The 20112-nt window shown below is 39.1% G+C and overlaps 2 protein-coding genes and 1 non-coding gene across 5 annotated transcripts in view; 1 reads left to right on the top strand and 2 right to left on the bottom strand.

The window, feature by feature from the left end:
• The window catches only part of LOC127624720 (tetratricopeptide repeat protein 1-like), a 472844-nt gene that overhangs the window by 315462 nt on the left and 137270 nt on the right, over positions 1-20112 (bottom strand). The window lies entirely within an intron of this gene.
• Positions 70-20100, bottom strand: LOC127624711 (bromodomain-containing protein 8-like). Of its 2 annotated transcripts, none has more exons than XM_052099559.1 (20): positions 20009-20100; positions 15829-15922; positions 15364-15433; positions 15191-15240; positions 14974-15096; positions 14657-14737; positions 14463-14527; positions 13007-13131; positions 12729-12920; positions 12060-12153; positions 11397-11531; positions 10837-10976; positions 6031-6442; positions 5273-5316; positions 4881-5149; positions 4171-4263; positions 3998-4066; positions 2628-2910; positions 2098-2142; positions 70-1285 (listed from the first exon to the last, which is right to left on the bottom strand). In XM_052099559.1, exons 2-20 carry the CDS (start codon positions 15849-15851, stop codon positions 1226-1228), a joined length of 2373 nt encoding a protein of 790 aa, XP_051955519.1. In that variant the 5' UTR covers positions 15852-15922; positions 20009-20100; the 3' UTR covers positions 70-1225. The 2 variants fall into 2 exon arrangements, with proteins under 2 accessions (XP_051955519.1, XP_051955518.1); XM_052099558.1 differs by lacking the exon at positions 20009-20100 and adding an exon at positions 16433-16662.
• trnaa-agc (transfer RNA alanine (anticodon AGC)) lies at positions 18272-18344 on the top strand. The gene has a single exon. It is a non-coding gene; the product is annotated as a tRNA-Ala (tRNA).

The raw sequence follows: 20112 nt of genomic DNA, 5'->3' as shown, positions 1-20112 counted from the left end.
ATATATATATTTATATTATCTGTACTTCAACTTTTTTTTATCATTCTTTAAAGATAATTTTTCTGTGTTTTAGAGGTGTATGACTGTATTTTAACAATTAATGTATGTTAAAATTAAAAGATTTCATAGTATTATAAGGAGATTTTTGTGTAGATTAACAGTAATAAACCGTAATTATAGGATAAGAAATTACTGTTTTTTTACAGTGTATCTCTGTTTTTTTCATGACAGTATTTTTCTGTTTTTAAACAGACATTTTCTGGCGCCCCTGCTGCCATAAAATTACCGTTTTTTTACGGGTTTTTTTTTACAGTGTATAAAATAACCATCTTAAGACAAATGCTTTTGTGAAAAATATATAATGTGCCTAAGACTTTTGCACAGTACTGTAGAAATTATCACTGTTTTGAGTAGGTTCTTTTCAATTCATAAAAATGGTTCACAAATTTGTCTGAATGTTTTAATTTGCAAATCAGTCTGAATCAACATGATTTTTTAAAGCAGGATTTCGGAAATATCAAACAATTATTCATGGGAATTCATTGGTCAAAAGGGGCCGGAATCCTAAATTCAGTACACTTGTTGATTGTTTGTGACCGTATCATGACTATCAGTAAAGTGTAGCTCACGACGGTCAATGTAATCTAATAAGAAAGGGGCCTTACAAAAATTGAGAGCAAATTTCCTGCAAATTCACCACAGATAATTTTCACATGCAAATGAGCTTTGCGGCAAATTGTCATTTGTCGCCAAAAGTTTGCTGGAGGTTCACCACTACCGGCGAAGAGCTGCAAACTTCTAGCAAACATTTGTGGCGAATCGCAAGTTCATTTGCATGTGAAAATAAAGAGCGGCAAATTTGCAGCTGGTTTTTATTTTTTATAAGGGGTTTTAAATTTCAATTCTCCATCCATTCATCACAGGTTTATTCTCTAGTCACTCGTCAACACCCATAAAGGCACTATTCGTACACAAAACACAATACAACACATCTCACAACATTACATAGATATATACAGTAGGCCCTAGGCTATAATCGCACACTCGAACACCAAGCGTCTCTTCACTGTTCACATAATCATTTAACATTCCAGTCAAATGTGGCTGCTATTGTAGTGTAGGGACAGTACGGGGAAGTAAGCAATGTGGTTCAGACATATATAGTTTAATTCTTCTGTCTTCATCATCACCCTCAGTCTTTGTAAGCGTTTCAAAGGAAGACCACTCATTTCTTCATTTTCAGGTCGGCTTCTATAGCACATCGTCGCCCTCTGGTGCCTCCATCCTGAGGAGACAGAGAAGAGAGTCACTGAGGGATGGTTGTTCTGTCATTTCCAGGATTGTTTTGTGATCTGATCTATTATGACTATGTAAGAAATTGTATTTTGCATGTAGAAAATTAGGTCTATTTTTAGGCCCGGTAAGATTTTTTACATTGTGACATTATTATCACAACAGTTCCACACGTTTTATCCCCTAATTCTCATTACGGCAATGCAAAAACAAGATGGTGATATTCCCATTAGCACAATTGTGAGAAAATTATATTTATACATCATAGTAGTACTGCCTTTCATTTCCACTTATTTAATAATGAAAATTAAACTGTACAACAGCATATTTTTACTGTACAGTAAATTAAAAAAAACTACTTTGTTACGGTAATGAGAATCACCATTGAAAACAACAGGAATATTAAATCAAAATGTATGTAAGTCTTACAGTAATGAGAAGTTAGAGGTTAAATGTGTAAAAACATCCTGAAAGTAATTTCACAATGGTCCGTTCTGCATAACGCGGCAGCTCATTTTAGCTTATCACGGCCCATTCGGCCCGTTTCGCGCCCAACACCGCTCTGTTCTCCCGATGGCCAGTCCACCCCTGATTGGCCACAAAGTGTGTCGGCCCACCGGGAAAATCCACGGTATGCCAGATTACCAGTCCAGCCCTGGTCCTAAATGCAGAAATATACTTTCATATTTTGTTAGCGATTCTATGTTAAATGTGACCAGGATATTTTTGTACAGGTTTAATCACTCAAGTACATTTTTCAATAAATATTAGAAATCTGTGAGAAGCAGCAGACAGGATACTTACAAAAAGAGAGAGAAGGAATGCAGGAGAGGCCATGGGAACACAGTCCTGTGAGAGGACACAGAGAGAAGCCTCAAATACACAGACAACACTCAAGAGCTAATGTGATCTTGCGAGGAAGCTTTAAACTATGTTTACAAGTAAGTCTATTCTGTTGTCTGGCTCTCTATTTCTCTCTAACTCTCTATTCTTCCTGATCTCACACAAACTACAAACCAAAGAAATATCAGTAGAAAGGTGGATGCTGCATTGAAAAGGAAAAGTAGAGAAAGACAGGGAGCTCTTTCAATGCTGATCCTGCTCTCATGTTGAAAGCTGATGTGTGCAATTTTCCAATGATAAAATACTTTCTTCTGTCCCAGTTAATTCAAGTAATTCTTTCGTAGGTTGTCTTCGGCAAGTCTGAGGATCTTTTTTTCTTCTCAACTTTTAATCACCATCTTAGTGGCATCTTTGAGCAGCTAACATCCTTGATCCAGAATCTTCATGCTATAGTGTAACAAGTATTGTTGCATATATACTGTATGTCTCACCTTGTCGTTGAAGTCCTGTTTGCGGTTGGCCTCTCTCCCGCGCAGGTTCTTGGCACTGATGCCTGACTCTGAGGTCTGCATGATCAGCTGTGTGGCCAGAAACTGCTGAATCTGCTCCAGGACATCCCTCTGCATCTCCAGAGCCATGTGGAACACGTCGTGGTCTGAGCTATTGTACATCACTGCATTCTGGAACATCAGCATGATGTCACGCTGGAACTCGGCTGTGGTGCGTATCAGCCCATTCTCGATGTTCTTCTTGATGGTGGACAGATCCATCGGCCTAACAGTCCGAGAAGGTGATAGATGGGCAAAATATTTCAAACTATGTAATGATTCACTAGATACACTTAAATTATTTCAAGATATACACATTTAAATTTATGAACTAAATTCAATCAAATTGAATTGAGTAATTGTTAATAAAAAAAATATTATTATTATAATTTTGTGAAACATTACACAACTCAATCTAATGACAGTTTTAGAATTAGTATTAGGTATGTTCGTCTTTTGCTTTAATGGCAGCAAGTACTCAAGCTTGCATGATGATCAAAGATATCCTGTGTGCTTCAATGGAATCAAGGAAATCAGACCTTTTGTAAAAGGAGTTAAAGGGGTAGTTCACCCAAACATTTATGCCATCCCAGATGTGTATGACTTTCTTTCGTCAGCAGAACACAAAGATTTTTAGAAGAATATCTCAGTTCTGAAGGTCCTCACAATGCAAGTGAATGGTTATCAGACCTTTGTAGCTCCAAAAATCACATAAAGGAAATATAGAAGAAATCCAGTGGTTAAATATATATGTATATTTAGAAGCAATATGATAGTTGTGGGTGAAAAACATATAAAAATGTAAGTCTTTTTTTATTTTTACTCTAAATCTCCACTTTCACTTTTACATCTGAAAGTCACATGTGGTTCCAGTTTAGTTTCACTATCACATCTGAAAGTGAATGTGAAAGTGGAGATTTAGAGTAAAAAAGGACATGTGAATTAATTTTGTGTTTCCTTTATGTGATTTTCTGAGCTACAAAGGTCTGATCACCATTCATTTGCATTGTAAGGACCTACGGAGCAGAGATATTTATAAAAAAATATCTTCATTTGAGTTCTGAAGAAATAAAGTCATACACATCTGGGATGGTATGAGGTTGAGTATATGGCCTTCTGATGTGATTAACGACCTGGAAAAAGTGCAAAATTGTAAATATTTCTTCTGCGTTTTACATCATAATTTTCAAACTTTGTTTATTTCCAGGAATATATTAAATGATGAATCCCAGATTTTGAATGTGAACTGACTTTTGAACCCCAATGTTATATTAGATGCCTTATAAATGAATTGTAAATCATACTGCTCTAACCTGTGCACAATACTGTGGTAACCGGGGGCGATGTCATCCGTCACCGGTTGCAGGAAGACATTTGCATACCTGTCCAAAGTGACCAATTATTACTCAGTTTAATCATTCTTGTCGCACTGTGTTGAGTCGGATGGTAGAGGACGGAGTTGGGGCACCGTAGTCAAGACTCTTACCTGTGATTTGCTGCCGCTCGCCACACCAGCATAATGGCTTTCTTCCAGATCTTCTGAGCCAGAATAGCCTCTTGATCTTCACTGCAGATGGAGCTGAGGAGGAAGGGGAAGGTAGAAAGGACATTATGTAATAACCTAGACATGAAAATGCATGTGGGGTAAAAATCAATGAGTCTGGGCCGACTAAATAAAACAAAAAATTATATATTTTTTCTTCTTTTGCAAACAGAACTATGCACACTGAGTTTGATGCAGAATTTCCATCATTCTCTGAAAATTAAAATCAACCTAGTCTCCAAATAAAAAATGAATCCTCACTGAACAAGCTGGGTTCCCACACTTTAATTTAATGTCTGTGACTTTTCCAGTCCTTCTTGATTAAGGGATAGTTTTTTTTATTAATTATCCAGTCTTTGTATAATTATAATTTTATTGACATTGCTCTTAAAAATAGCACTTTCTAGTCAATTAAGAATGTCAGAGCATAACTAGAAAATTTTATATTCTTTATAGAATATAATAGTTTATTTTTTATATATTAATTTGACAACTTCCAGGCCTAGAAATTAAAAATTTTAAACACTATTATTTCAAGGTTTTCATCACTGAGAGAATCAAGAAAGGAGATCTTAGAGTTGCACAGTTTCACTTAGTATCATGTAGTGCATGTTTCTCCTGCTGTAAACATATCTTGTTTCTACAGAACATACAACTGTGAGGAGGCAGGACTGCTGGGTATAGAGTCTGCAGTGGTGTGGAGCTGTAGGGAAGAAGATGCCGTGTGCATGCTGTATCCATCCTCGCTCTCGCTTGCTGGTGGGTCCAACTCTGTCTCCCCCTCTGCCTCGGAGAGATAAACACCCTCTCCATCCTCCTCTCCACCACAATCCTCAGCTCCATCCCCTTCTAATCCCGCTTTCATCTCCAACATACTATCTTCCTCTGTATCACTCATGGCTTCCTCCTCCTCTTTCACATCCTGTCAATGAGGATTGCAAAAAAATACTAAATAAGGCAAAGGTAATACTTGGCAGGTCTATGTATATTTGTGGATCGTACATTTAATATTAGCTATATGTAGACAGTCACAACATCGCCATACCTTCGAATGCTGTTCTACCGCAGGGTCATCTTCAGAACGAGTATCTGGAGCAAAACGGAAGATCTGTGAGTTTTTAATTGTTTTAACTGTTTAACTACCAAAATTTTGTCAATTTATTTGGGCCCGTTAAAGTGATAGTTCACCCAAACATTTTAATTCTCTCATCATTTACTCACCCTCATGCTATCCCAGATGTGTATGACTTTCTTTCTTCTGCATAACACAAATGGAAATTTTCAGAAGAATATCTCAGTTCTGTTGGTCCATACAATGCAAGTGAATGGTGCCCAACATTTTGAAGCTTAAAAAGCACATAAAGGCATCATAAAAGTAATCCATTAGACTCCTTTTATTTTTTCTTGCTATTTGTCTGTGGTGGGTGGGATCTCAGAGCTCAAGCTCAGTCCTGTGCTTGTGCCCCTCCATTATGTACAGCATGCTAAATCTGTTTACCTTAATGTACTCCAGGACTATATGAACCAGTGAACTCATGAAAAAAACATATGGCTATGGCCTGTTTTTATAATACTATCAAGACACTTTTGTTTTGTGTCTTTTTAAAGCTTCAAAGCTCCATTCCCCATTCTTTGAAAAAATGACCAATACATTCTTTAAAATTTCTCCTTTTATGTTCCATGAATGGAAGAAAATAATATGGGTTTGGAACAACATATGGGTGATTAAATGATGACATAATTTTTCATTAAAAGTCATTTTTGGGTAAGCTATACCTTTAATAAAAATAAAATGTGTCACACCTAATTGAGACTGTGTCCATCCATCACTCTCACTCTTGATCACAGGATGAAGTGATTCTGGCTTTTCCTTGTGGCCCTCATCTTTGTGTTCTTGTCTGGAGGCCTCTGGTTTGGATTGGGCTCCTGGTGTACGGGTGGGGTCTTCAGGAACAGACGGGACAATGGGGGAGGCCATCGGGTACACCTGTGGGCAGCCACTGCCGAATCCAAATGTGTCTGGACCCTTTCTTTTTCCCTCCAATTGATGCAGAGAGTCAAGGGCCAAGTGTTCTGCAGTGCTAGAGGGCTCGGAACCAATAGGCCTGAACAGATTGGGCTCCCAGGATCCTTCCAAGGTGTGACCTGTGTCCTCACATAGAGACAGAGCAGCTTCTACTGCTGCGGCATCCAGCGCCTCTGCATTCTCATTGCCCTGAGAAAAAAACAGGAAAAATCTGTTTACCTTTACCTCTGTAATGGCAATTGTTCCTTGCTTTACCTCTAGCTTTAATTTCCATTGTCCGTATCTTTGCCATCATACACAGGTAGGAGTGAAGTTTTACGCAGACACACAAGATTTTCCAGTCATTATTGCAGTTGAGGTTTGTGGTTTATTGCAGTTGAGAATAGTACAAATGGATGAACATACCGGTTGGTTTCTCTTTCTTTGTTTCCAGTTGCATGTATACTGATCTGTGGTCTGGTGAGAACTGTGTGTGCTCCCCCTACCTGTGCCTACCACTTCCTGTCACCTATGCCCTCTATATACAGCCATGTGCATCTAATCACTGCCACCCAGTGTCCAAAATACTAATATAAATATATCCAAACAAAATAAAATATCATGCCAACAATAAACATAAATGGCTCCTACAACCTCTATTCAAGGCTACATTAACTTGCAAACTACAAAATTTGTATTTGTGTGCAATCAAATAGCTCCCACTGTTCCAAGGATGTAATATTTTCCCCATAAATAGTTCCAATAAAAAGAGATTTTTGAATAAGGAAAACACTGCCATGCGTCATTTCTATGCCACAAATGGTCTAAAATGGTTTAAAAATATCAGGAATGAGAGTAAATCTGTAGCAAAGTTCGTAATGGGGTTGCAATGAGGAAGCGGGAGTTGGCGAATCCAACTCAAACTGTATTTATTTTATAACACAAAATTGGCTTTTCAGCACTTCACTCAATAACCACACTTTTCAGCGCAAACAGAGTAACACAGTCTCCCTCACTGGTGTCTGGCTTGCTCTTAAACACGTCTCCAACTCTCACTGCAATGATAAACAGCTGTTAGAGACTATCACTGCCATGTGATGATACTTATCATTCTCATCTCTTGATCTCCCTCTCCATTTACAAGCCAGCGCTAAACAACGCCTCCGGCACCATATACCCCCACCGCCTGACTCCTTCATGCAATGGAGCCACTGGAGTGGGGCGTGGTACGAACAGAGGATCAAAGCCTGTCCCAGGAGATAGTACCGAAGGGTGAGGACTGCCCACTTGATAGCCAGACACTCCTTCTCAACGGTGCTGTACCTCACCTCACCTCACCACCGGCTGATGTACACTACCGAGCACTCCTCCCCCTCAACCACCATGGACAACGCGGCTCCCAACCCCCTGTCTGACGTGTAAGTCTGTACAAAAAGGGAGAGAAAAATCAGGAGCATGTAACAATGGTCTGCCAAAAAGTGCAGCTTTCACCTGCATAAAAGCCTGTTGGCACGGCTCCGACCACTGGACTGGGTCAGGGGCTCCCTTTTTAGTGAGATCGGTCAGCGGGCTGGAGACGTAAGAATAATTAGGCACAAACCTTAAATAATATCCAGCCAGCCTCAGTAACTGTCTCACCTCCTTTTTGGTCTTGGGTCTCAGGCAGGCCATAACCACTGCTGTCTTATCAATTTGGGGATGTACCTGCCTGTGACCCAAGAGGAACCCCAGATACCATACTTCCACCCATCCAATTGCGCACTTTTTTTCTGTGAGTCTCACCCATCACAGCGATCTCAGAACCATCCTACATATCACATTGCATAATCCACCAGAACCAACACAAAGTGATGCCTGCATGCCATCCACTCTAATGGCCCGAAAAGGTCCATACCAATTATTTTGAAGGGGACCTCAATTAAAGGAAGCGAGCACAAAGGCACTCTTGGGGTGGCCGATTCTGACATTCACGGCATGCCGAACACCATTTGTGAACATCCCTAGAATGCCCGGCCAAAAGAAATGGGCCATTAGACGGTTCAGTGTTTTTCCTGCCCTAAGTGAACCGCCATCAGATTATAATGAGCCATCTGGAATAACATTTCCCGACGGCTCTTTTGTATCAACAACTGTGTTGTATCCTCTTTTGTCTGAGTGTCCTGCGTTACTCGAAACAACCAATCCTCACCGTTTCCGGGAAGGAGGAACAGGACGGAAAGAAGGGGATGGAGGGGAAACGAGAGAGAGAAAGAGAAGGATCTCTGGGCTCGTCAGCTCCCAAATGTGTCGCCATGTGGTCCTCTGCCAGCTGGATGGTCGTTTGGAGGGACACCGGGAAGTGGCACTGGACCCTCTCCGCCGTCCCTCTCGGAAGTCGAGTGATAAACTGCTCCAGAACCACCAGGTCGATAATAGCTCTGACATAGCATTGCTCAGCCAGCAAAAACCTCCGGCAGGCATCCCAGAGATGCTGGGCGAAGGCAAACGGGCGGCCGTGGTCAGCGAACGGAAGCGTTGGCACTGCTGCTAAGGTGTCTGACATGTTGCAGGATGGCTTTCCTCAAATCGGCGTACACCACAAGGTTCTCCATTGGCTGCGCCGCGAGTTGGGATTCACATGACAACAGTGGTATGAACCGGACCGCCCACTGGGTGCTCGGCAATCCACAGGCCCCCTCCGTTCACACAAAGAGCTCCAGGAAGGCCTCTGGATCGTCTTGGGGGCCCATCTTGACTAGCAGAAAATGGGCCGGGGTGGTTGCGGGGTCCAGGGTCGTAGTGGCAGCACCCTCCTGGTGCAGCAAACTCCGGAGAACCTGCCGGTCCTCTGCTTGGGCCTGGAGGAGTGCAACAAACCGCTGCTCCTGTTCTGTGCGCAGCACAAGTTTGGCCTGATGTGTGTGTGGTGGATGCTGGCGAGGGTCTTGAAACCGCCCTCCAGAGGTGAGGCATCCATGGCTGCGTTATTCCTCCCTTGCTTCCCGGGTTTTGGCACCAGTGTAACAAAGTTCGTCATGGGGTTGCAAGGAGGAAGCGGGAGACGGCGAATACAACTCAAAAAGTATTTATTTTTTAACACCAAATTGGCTTTTCAGCACTTCACTTAATCATAACGCTTTTCAGCCCACACAGCTTAACACAGTTTCGGGGAGTGGGTGGTAGCTCTCTCTCTCCATCACTGGCAACCGGCTTGCTCTTAAATCCATCTCCAACTCTCACTGCAATGACAAACAGCTGTTAGAGACAATCACTGCCAGTTGATGATCCTTACCATTCTCATCTCCTGATCTCGTTCTGCATTCACATCCTGGCGCTCAACCACGCCTCCACCTTACACAATCTTTCTTAAAAACTTCTCTACTAATTAAATTAATGTTTCTTTTATGAATTTTATATTAACAGACTTGGATCTCCTAAAAACTCAAAGAGTGAATCAATATCACTTATTTTGAAACATCTTGAAGCTCTTCAAGTTATTGAAAGCCTAGTGCATCTTCACTATTGAGATTTTATAGGGCACTTTTCCTCCTGCAATTTCCTTTTTCTTCAGACAATTTTGTCTGAATGGAAGAAAAATAAAAACCCATAAATTAAAATTCTCTCATTGTTTACTCACCCTCATCCCAGGTGTGTTTGGCTTTCTTTCTTTTGCTAAACCTAAACTAAGATCTTTAGAAGAATATTTCAACTCTTAAGGTCCTCACAATGCAGTTGAATGATGACCAGAACTCTGAAGTTCAAAAGCATATAAAGGCATCATAAAGCCAATCAAAACGACTCCAGTGTTTTAATTAATATCTCCAGAAGCGATCAATATAAAAAAATATATATATATATTTAGATTTTTACTATAAACCTCCACTTTAACTTACACTTCCACATTCTTCATCATATCTCCACCTATTGGTCAGAGCTCGTCAAAGGTGGAGGTTTATAGTAAAAAAAGAAAAAGGATTTAAATATTGATCTGTTTCTCACCCACACTTATCATATTGCTTATGAAGACATTGATTTAACCACTGGAGAATTATGGCTTCCTTTATGTGCTTTTTGCTTTTGAGCTTTAAAATATTGGTACCTGTTCACTTCCGTTGTGAGGACCTACAGAGCTGAGATACTGTATTCTTCTAAAAATATTTTTTGTGATCAGCAGAAGAACACAAGTCATACACATATGGGATGGCATGAGAGTGAGTAAATTATAAGAACATTTTAATTTTTGGGTGAACTATCCCTATAAGCATAAATGCAAAATGTATTTCTGAATAGCAAAAAAAAAAAAAATATATATATATATATATATATGTTGCAATATAGTGTTAAAATAAGCTCTGTATTCATCATAAGTAATATGTAATGATCTAACCTTTAAGATGAGGCTAGTTTTGTTGGTGTAACCTCATGTATACTGGTTGATTCAGTGATTTTTTTCTTGAATCCAACCAATTAATGTAGATGTTACCACATGACACACATTTTTAGATTAAAAAATGTTCAGTGTGAAACACAGCACGTTAAAATTTTATTGTAAATTAATATAGCAAAACAATACCTGTTATGCCAATAAGGCTGTTTTATTTTGAATCAGAAGACTTCTGATTTACCTTCTCTTCAATAATGGCTATGATGTCCCCGACTGTCTCTAAGTCTAGTTCCTCAGCCATATAGGACACAGTCACCAGGTCCTCTTCCCCTAAAATTGCCTCCTTATTATCAACTGAAGCACTAGGGGCCCCATCACCTCCTATATAAAGTCATACACAAACATCAAACATACTAAATCAATTCCCATATCACTCTGCTCACAATATGTGCCAACTCATTTAGTGTCACTAAAATTAACATTTTGTCATAATTTGCTCCCGCTCACGTTGTTCCAAAGTAGTATGACTTTTTGTCTTTGGGTGAACACAAAAGGAGATGATAGGCAGAATGTTAGCCTCAGTAGCCATTCTATTTCATTGCATCTTTTTTCCTTAAATGGATTTGGAACAGCATGAGGTTGAGTAAATAATAACAGATTTTTTTTTGTAATTATTTTTTGTTGTTGTTATCTATCCCTTTAAGTTTCAAGCTGAAAGCACTAACACGGTATTACATATGAACTAAAGATGGAAGAAAAAAAAGGTAGCAGCTGGTAGAAAGAGTGATGTCACTGAGAGACCTGTGCTGAGGAGGTCAGGGGTGTCCCCTGCAGAGGTGGTTGCACTGGGGGCGGAGTCTGCAGAGGCCAGTGAGCTCAGCTGAGAGGAAAAATGGGTGGGGCCAGCTTCCAGCAGACGAGACAGTGTAGGAGCACCTGAGACACACGCGTACAAACACACGATACATACACCGTGCACAGAGAGAGCAGGCTAGGCGTTAAACTGCTATAGATACCCACATCATTATGCTAAAACACAGAAAGACAGAAAACACATATGTATTTAACAGTTAAGCAAAGATGCTGCTGACAGAGAATTTAGCTCAGCTGCTAAAATGTGACATTGCTGTACTTGCTGTGTTCACCCAAAAATTAAAATTCTGTCGTCATTTACCCACCCTTATGTTGTTCCAAACCCTTATGACTTTCTTTCTTTCGAGGAATACAAAAGGAGATGTTCAGCAGTACGTTAGTCTCAGTGGCCATTCACTTAAAATGTTTCATTGCATCTTTTTTTCCTTCCAATGAAAGTAAATGGTGACTGAGGCTGCTATTCTGTTCCTTTTGTGTTCCACAGAAGAAAGAAAGTAAACAGTGTTTGGAACAACAAGAGGGGGAGTATATGTTTTTTTCGACAGAATTTTAGGTGAATTATGCCTTTAGCAAGCATGTATGAAATCATACCTGTAGCTGCCTGAGAGGCAGGTAGTGAAGAAGTCATCATCTGAATATCCTGACATCCTGTAAGTTGACTTGATGGAGATTCTCCTTCAACTGCCTGAAATAAAGAAACCCATTTATGTTTTCCTTTAGATTCACACCTTTTCTTTTTATTATTACTTCTACTGAACAATAACAAAGACCGGTGCACATCCCTACAGTCTCGACTATACTGGATAATATGTACTCATACGTATGTAAGTGACATTAAGGCCCATGAAGAATCTGCGCACATTATTTCACATATTCTTTACATATTTACGCTTTACATATTCTTTACATACATATTCTTTACTTTACATTCTGTGAAATGGATGTAAATATGGTGGCATGTTTTAAAAAGAGCAAAGAGTTCTACATATTACATGCTCTGTTTCAAATATAGTAAGCTACCTAGTTAGACAGTGTTTTAAAGCATCATGGGCCGCTCTAAGATACCTAGATTTGCCCAAATTCTAAGGCAGCATAGCATTTTTTCCTTCTCCCGTCAGTCTGGGCATTTCGGCACATCCAATTCAAATAAGAAAACTGATGTTGGCAATCTGTTCGTCACTTCATGTGGGGCAGCATTCCCCAACACAAAAATCCCAATTTAACCCTTGCATGTACAGTATGTGTGTGTGAGGTTCTAACCAGTCTGGGGCTGGTGGGCAGAAGGCTGCCTTTCTTCAGTAATTCCGAGAGGAGAGGGGAGGGGGGCGGTGTGATTTTCTGACCCAAAAGCTTCTTCTGAGTTGCTTCATCTAGCAATGACCCCAAACTCACTTCTACCACTCCAGGGCCTGGCAACTCTGCCAGGGGCACAAACACTGTGGACCCTGCCCCCTGCACCAGGAGGGGAAGAAACACAAGTAAATAAAAGACAGAATGAGATGTAAGTACAGAATAAAAAATAAATCACAAACACTTACAACAGTGCTGGGCTCTTCAGATGAGTCTCCGATGGGGAAATCCAGGCTGGGAGAGCAGGCCCCTGAAGGAGAGCGCACAGTCACACTGGCCACACGTTTAGGAGTGTTCTTCAAAGCCTGCCTGGCTGGAAAGGACAGACTGTTCTTTAGATAAACAGCTTTACAACCAAAGTAGAGATTACAGTTACTAACATATAATAACAGACCTTATAAAACCACACTGTAAAAAGTGAAACTGCAATTGTTACCTCAATGAGCTATTTCTTTATCGAATGAGCTTGAGTTTTGTTGGTGTAACCTACTTTATTCAGGTTAAGTGATGTTAAATAATATTTTTTACTTGAACCAAACCAAGTTAATTTAGTGTCCTTTTCAATGTTTATGAATGACTCGACTGTTGTTGTGTTTCCTAGTATAGCATTCTCAGATTTGCCCAGTATGCTTTAAATGATTCAATGGGCACTAAATATTATATTAGTAAACCACTCCTTGAAGACACACTGTAAAAATACAGTTACACCTACAAAAAGTTCCAAACATAAGTTTGTGAGAAGCTTGTTCATCTAGGCCTGCCAATCATATCCCAAGGATATATAAGTGACTGTGACCCTCGTGGCTAATTCAACGGCTAGTCTGGTGGAAGTTCCAGAACAGCTAAAATCGCTTAAAGCACCTTTAATGGAATAGTTCATCCAAAAAGGAAAATTCTCTGATCATTTCCTCACCTCATGCCATCCCATGTGTGTATGAATTTCTTTCATCTGCTGAACAAAATATTTAGAAGAATTTCTCAGCTCTTTTGGTCCTCACAATGCAAGTGAATGGGTGTCAAAATTGTAAAACTCCAGAAATCGCATAACTCTGCATAAATGTAATCCAGAGGATAAATCAATGTCTTCAAAAGCGATATGATGGGTGTGAGTGAGAAATAGATCATTTTTGCTTTCTTCTACTTGTGTTTTTGGTGATTCTTGATGCATACCACCCCCTACTGGGCAGCAAATGACTTAAATATTGATCTGTTTCTCACCCACAACTATCATATCACTTCTTAAGACATGGATTAAAACACTTGAGTCGTATGGATTAATTTTATGATGCCTTTATGTGCTTTTTGGACCTACAGAGCTGATATATTCTTCTCAAAATCATAATTTGTGTTCTGCAGAAGATAAAAGTCATACACATCTGGGATGGCATGAGGGTGAGTAAATGATGAGAGAAGTTTCATTTTTGTGTGAACTATCCCTTTAAGGTATCGATAGTAGGTTACCACTTTTTCCAGCAGGCCTCACTAACTGAGCATAAGCATTTACTTGTATAAAACATGTGTGCAAATGTTTTCATGCAAATATAATGATTCATAAATAAGTCTGCACTATCATATCTTCTAAATTTAGAAAAAATGCTTCTGTTAAGAACTTTTGGAAAACACTTTGTGGGCTTTCTTTAGTACCCTGGTATGCTGCATCTGTAGCCTTTCTCTTCACCTCAGCTTCTTCTTCCTCTTGTTTTCTGCTCCTAATGGAGGTCAAGCATTTAAACTACTAAGCCAACATACACTTACTCACAACGTTGTGGTATATAGTAAACAGAAGGGTAAAACTGTCTGGATTTAACAAGTGGAACAGCTTTTGAAATGAATCTTACCGTGCAATATCCTCCCATAGCTCCTTGAGTTTGGAGTCCAGATGACCTGCCTGGATGAGCTCAGCTTCTCTCTTCAGTTTCCTAAAGGGACACAGTGATGGGGCAACAGTCAGCAGACAGCAGGTTTTAACATAAGTAAGAGTTTGAGTATTTGGTGCACCAATTGTTAGCTCAAGGATCTATCATCTAACCACTAACAATTATTTCTGTTGGTGTAAACTAACTTGTCAGGTTAATTTAGTCAGATTAAATAACATGACTAAAAGCAGTTAATTTACATATTCCTAAATGTAGCATATTTTATATTATTTATGCACCTGTGCTTCTCTTGGGTCTCCTTGATCAGTCGCTTCAACTCCTCTATCCTCTCAGCCGTCAGCCTGCGGACGATCACGTCCTCCACTGTCTCAACCACCTCCCCTTTCTCACCTCGCTTTCTCCTGCAAACATACACACACATACTCTCACTATTCCATGCTTTCAATGAAGTGCATTAAGGAATGCAACTGAACAGGTAAAAGAAAGTGGGCTCACTTAGGGGCCTCGGTGGTCTCCAGCAGCTCAGAGTATTGTGATGCACAATGCTGCAAGACAGTGAAGGAGAAAATGAGATTGTGTGCTATAAGCAAATGTTACATAATGCCCTTATCCATTGACACTTAATAAGCTTTGCATGTCTCTCAAAATGTGGGATTGTTCTCCAATACCTTTTGAGAGAACCAGTCAGGGGGTCGTCCAGGCTCGGCAAATGGCTTAATTGCTCGGCTAACAGACACCCTAGAACAACCATTGTACAAAAAAACATTTAGACAATAAGAACACAATTTAAAAGTTTAGTTCAGCCAAAAATCAAATGGTATGACTTTATTTCTTCCGCAGATCACAAAAGGAGATTTTAGACAGAATGATCTGTCTCAGTCACCATTCACTTTCACTGTACAAAAGGTGCAATGAAAGTGAACGGTAACTGAGGCTATCAGTCCCTAACATTCTGCCTATCATCTCATTTTGTGTTCCATTACAGAATGTCACACAAGTATGGAACAACATGGGGATGAGTAAATAAATACAGAATTAAAATTTTTGGGTGAACTATCCCTTTAAGACAAAGCTGATTTGAGGAAAGCCATAAGTGCAATCCTGAAATTGAATGATATTAATGTAACCATCACCAGTTTTGGTCTCCACTCTTCATGACAGAGGAGGCAAGGCACAGCTTTTCTCTGATTGACCATGGCTCTGTTGGGCCCAACAGCAATTTGTGTTCTGTCCAAGTGAAAAAAAAGGCTGAGTACTTAGAGAAGATTCCTGTTTCTGCATTACAGATGGATATTTATGTACACACAATATATTCATGACAGTAAACATCTAAAGACGAGATGCATTACAAGGGTGGGTGTGCAGTTCGACTACTAATAACGGGGCCATTTTTTGTGGTCGATGGATTATCGACGTCCTACGTGCATCAAACAGAGGAGTGATATGATGACTGATGTGCTGCGACATAACCTCATGAAAACAAGTTTGAGATGCAGTTATAAATGTATCGATTTGTTAAAAGTTCCAGCGATTCAGCCAATGAGCCTCATTCCAATCAATGACTTCAGATGGTCAAGCCCCACATCACTTATGCACGCGCGCTGCTGGATCCATTCTGCACGAGCTTGACACGCATCAATTAGAATCCGTTCTCCACTATACGAAGGACATCAGCATTATATGCATACAGTATTTATGATCAAAATGGAGTGTATGTTTGTAGAGAGCAATACTCACTTCCAACTCCGCTCGCCATTTTGTTATGACTGGACTGTTTTCTATTGCTCCTTTGGCATGACAAGTGTCTGGCCATCAAATGTAAATGTGCATATTTGGTGTGAATTTTCCAGCTATGATTTTATACAAAATGTCTGCATAAACTAACGTGTGCACAGCCAAATCTAAAAAATATCGTTGGAAGTCTATGTAGATCAGTGAATATGAGGATTTTGCGTTGACATGCTCATATTAGGAGAGGGGTCTGTCTGCGTCCTGCAAGACACGCCCCCTCTAAATAACCAGCGAAATCCTGTAGATTTGGAACAGTTGAATGCCACATTCATATACACTGTGTTTGTGTTTATTTGGAGTCTCGCAGCAACCATACACCTACACATATCCATAAATCTAAACCTAATCATTACCAAAAATATTTAAAAACTGAAAAGTTTGTAAAATCATTAAATATAGGCTACAGCAAAATCAAAGATATTTTGAATTCAATCATAACGCCGTATCACTAGGTGGCGACAAAGACGAGAAATATGATTAAAATGACAAGGAGAAGAAGCTAGCGGCATGATAAACCAGATAATTTGTATTTATGAGAGACGGGCAATTTCCATTCCAGTGAATGAATTGTTATGCTCAGCCAAGGCTCCAAAGTGAATATCAGTATATCAGATTTTACTGCTGATTTGAAATATGCTCTTGATCGAAACCTTGACGAACCGTTTTTGAGATTTCAGTGTTCCCCCATTCAAGTAGATAGCATGAGTGGAAATAGCCTCCTGAGAGCGTTCCAAATATGTCCGACAGTGGACTGACTTGCTAGAAACACTCTGACTATGCTAATAGGCTAACCGATTAGCTTGTAAATTAACTGGAGTAAACAGAACAGATAAATGTTTATCTTACAATTTCTATAGTTTTTATTACGGAACAAGCAGAAGTTGTGCAAGGGGGAGTTACGTGTAGTGGGCGTGTCGTGGTCTTTGTAGTCCTGCGGGATGCTTGGATATTCGGAAGAATTCGTTTTATTAATACTATAGAATTCCAGTCACTTGTTGTTGAATGTATTGATGTGTATAATAACTGTTGTTGTTTTTCAGAATGAAAAGTCCTGATTGTGATTAATTTTGAGTAGGGGGAGGCTGCAGACCTGGAGCCGGCAGTTTTACGCCCCTGGCAGTTTTACGCCCTTGTTGTTCCGGATGCGTCCAGTAGGGGGAGAAGGATATACGGCGAAATAACATAATTAACTAGCTATTACAATACAATCAACAACAATAAATTTAGCAGATTATTTAAAATACCTCAATTCGTGTCGCTTCTAAAAGGTCTGATGCTATATAAGGTCTGTTATGATATAGGACTAGGCTCATATACTAATGTAGTCTCCCCCTACTGGACACATCAGGAACAACAGGGGCGTAAAACTGCCAGGGGCGTAAAACTGCCGGCTCCAGGTCTGCAGCCTCCCCATATAGTTAATTTTAGACACACGTGATGTGGGGAGAAAAAAATTATGATTTCCAAATGAACACCGACAGCTCGTTTTGTGACATTTACAAGCACAATGTTTACCGCCTTATCATAAACAGTGTCATAAAAAGCGATATTCTTCCACAAAGAAGAGGCAAATTTATCACCAGTAAAAAAATAAACATATTTTATAATAGCTTTTATTTTGACTGGCAACCAGAAGTGCAAGTTTGTAATTAGCTTCCCTTCATTTTTTTTTTTTTTTGCCAATATTTTACCGAAATAATTAACAATACTCATGACATTGTTTCGCAGTTCTTAAATGACTAACACATTCAGGACACTCAGATTTGTTTTTTGTTATGAGCAAGTGGGGGATTAGCTCAAATGGTAGAGCGCTCGCTTAGCATGCGAGAGGTAGCGGGATCGATGCCCGCATCCTCCAAAATTTTCATACACCTTAAAACTTTAGGCATTGCTTGTGTTATTGTAATGTTGCAAAACACGATTGCATTTGAAATAATTTAAAGGGAAGCTTTCATGTAGTGAAGTTCCAGAATTTGATGAATTATCCAGCTTTGCATTATGTTGCACAACTGAATGCATATGTACAGAAGCCTTCATATACTGTATGTGGGAATGTGATTATTAAACTGCTCAGCTGAACAGCTGCTACACTCTACCATTCCCACTGAAATATCCCAATATGGACAAATTATTTTCCATCTGAAATTACACTGTAATTTTGTACAGCAGAGAATAGAAAAACATTCTTTATAAAATGGTAAGGCAAGATCCTTATGGATATAAAATTCTCCTAATAACAAAAACAAATCAATAACATACACTTTTATTTTTTAAATGTCATATTCATTTGAGTGAAGTAAAACAGTTTATAGATTTAGGGCTAAGAAAATGCTCATTTTCAATGAAATTGTATCAACTCATGCTAAAAAGAAGATGAATGGGGACATTCAAAAATTAAATGCACAATAGTTTCTTTTTCACAATTACAGAAAAAGCAATTGTAATATATATCCAGATGAAAACGCTCTAGTGTTTCTTTCAGAGGATATATTCTGTGAGCAATTTTAAAGGATACCTCTTTAGTTGTATCCGTTACACAGTAAGGATTAACAAGTACACAAAAGAGGGAAACATATTTAACTAAACAAATTTTAATGGAGGGATAGAAATATTAACATAGAGAGATCTAATCATCTGATTACTGCACTTATCATTGATTACATCCATCTTATCCAAAAACAAATGTTTAGAAATCTTACTGCCTACAATGTTACATCAAGTCCTTTGATCTCTGAAGTGAGATAGTATTTTGACAGAAACAGAATTCATGACAATACAATATTCTTTCACTGAAATATGGCACTTAAATTTAGAGCATGGTTTGTTAATACTCAAGGTTAATACCCTGATCATGTGGATTGCATATTATAATTTTCTTTAAGTAATGAGGTTTGTCTTCAAACTCAAATAATAATTGTCAAACTCTTTAGTAAATGACTTCGGTACAAATAGAGCCTAGGAGATATATGCAGACCTCTACAAACTTTCAGATTTAGACAGGAAAACACGACCATAAATGGGCAAATCTCACTGCATCCAAGAATTAAACTTTCTTTCTGGCAAGAATGGGATCAAAGTTAAGAGAGGCACAAGATGTTTCATCTTTACAAAGTTTTACACGAGGTGACAAGTTTTCCACTAAATCATCAAATAATAAAAATGTGTAGATTTGCAGTTTGTGCCATAAATATTAGCTGCAATATATTGCTTATGGGATTCCTCTAGAATGAGTATTTGCCACCTTCCGTCATTATTACTTTCTTTGGAAACGATGTTCACCCTGAAACTTCCATTGACTACAGCGACCCCTGCTGACCAGTTTGTACCGTGACTCATTCAAATGTCTTGTACCCACGGATTCCTCCTAAATTTGTTTCTTGTAATAAATTAAAATCAGTCCCTTTTTCTTTCAAGAAAAAAATATTTTCTTTTGTTTATATTGCGGATGCCCCTAACATTAAGAGAAAATAATGAAAAAGTCAGGATTAGAAATAACTGTAACAACTATATTATATACCGTACCTTGGTTTTCTTAAAAAGTAGAACACCAACTCCAGTCATCCCTCCAAAACTTATAATCATAAACTTATATTAAATCAAGTCGGAGGAGGAGAAAAATGTTGCGC

Source organism: Xyrauchen texanus, chromosome 31, assembly GCF_025860055.1.
Source record: "Xyrauchen texanus isolate HMW12.3.18 chromosome 31, RBS_HiC_50CHRs, whole genome shotgun sequence".
Classification (NCBI taxonomy): domain Eukaryota; kingdom Metazoa; phylum Chordata; class Actinopteri; order Cypriniformes; family Catostomidae; genus Xyrauchen; species Xyrauchen texanus.
This window is presented reverse-complemented; position numbering and strand designations above follow the sequence as displayed.

Coding starts and splice junctions, on each gene's coding strand:
- LOC127624711 (XM_052099558.1), bottom strand. CDS start 16,508: ATGGCCAGACACTTGTCATGCCAAAGGAGCAATAGAAAACAGTCCAGT. Junction 13,132..14,462: donor TACAGATGCAGCATACCAGG/GTACTAAAGAAA, acceptor TGTCCTTTCCAG/CCAGGCAGGCTTTGAAGAAC. Junction 4,067..4,170: donor CGAGCGGCAGCAAATCACAG/GTAAGAGTCTTG, acceptor CACTTTGGACAG/GTATGCAAATGTCTTCCTGC.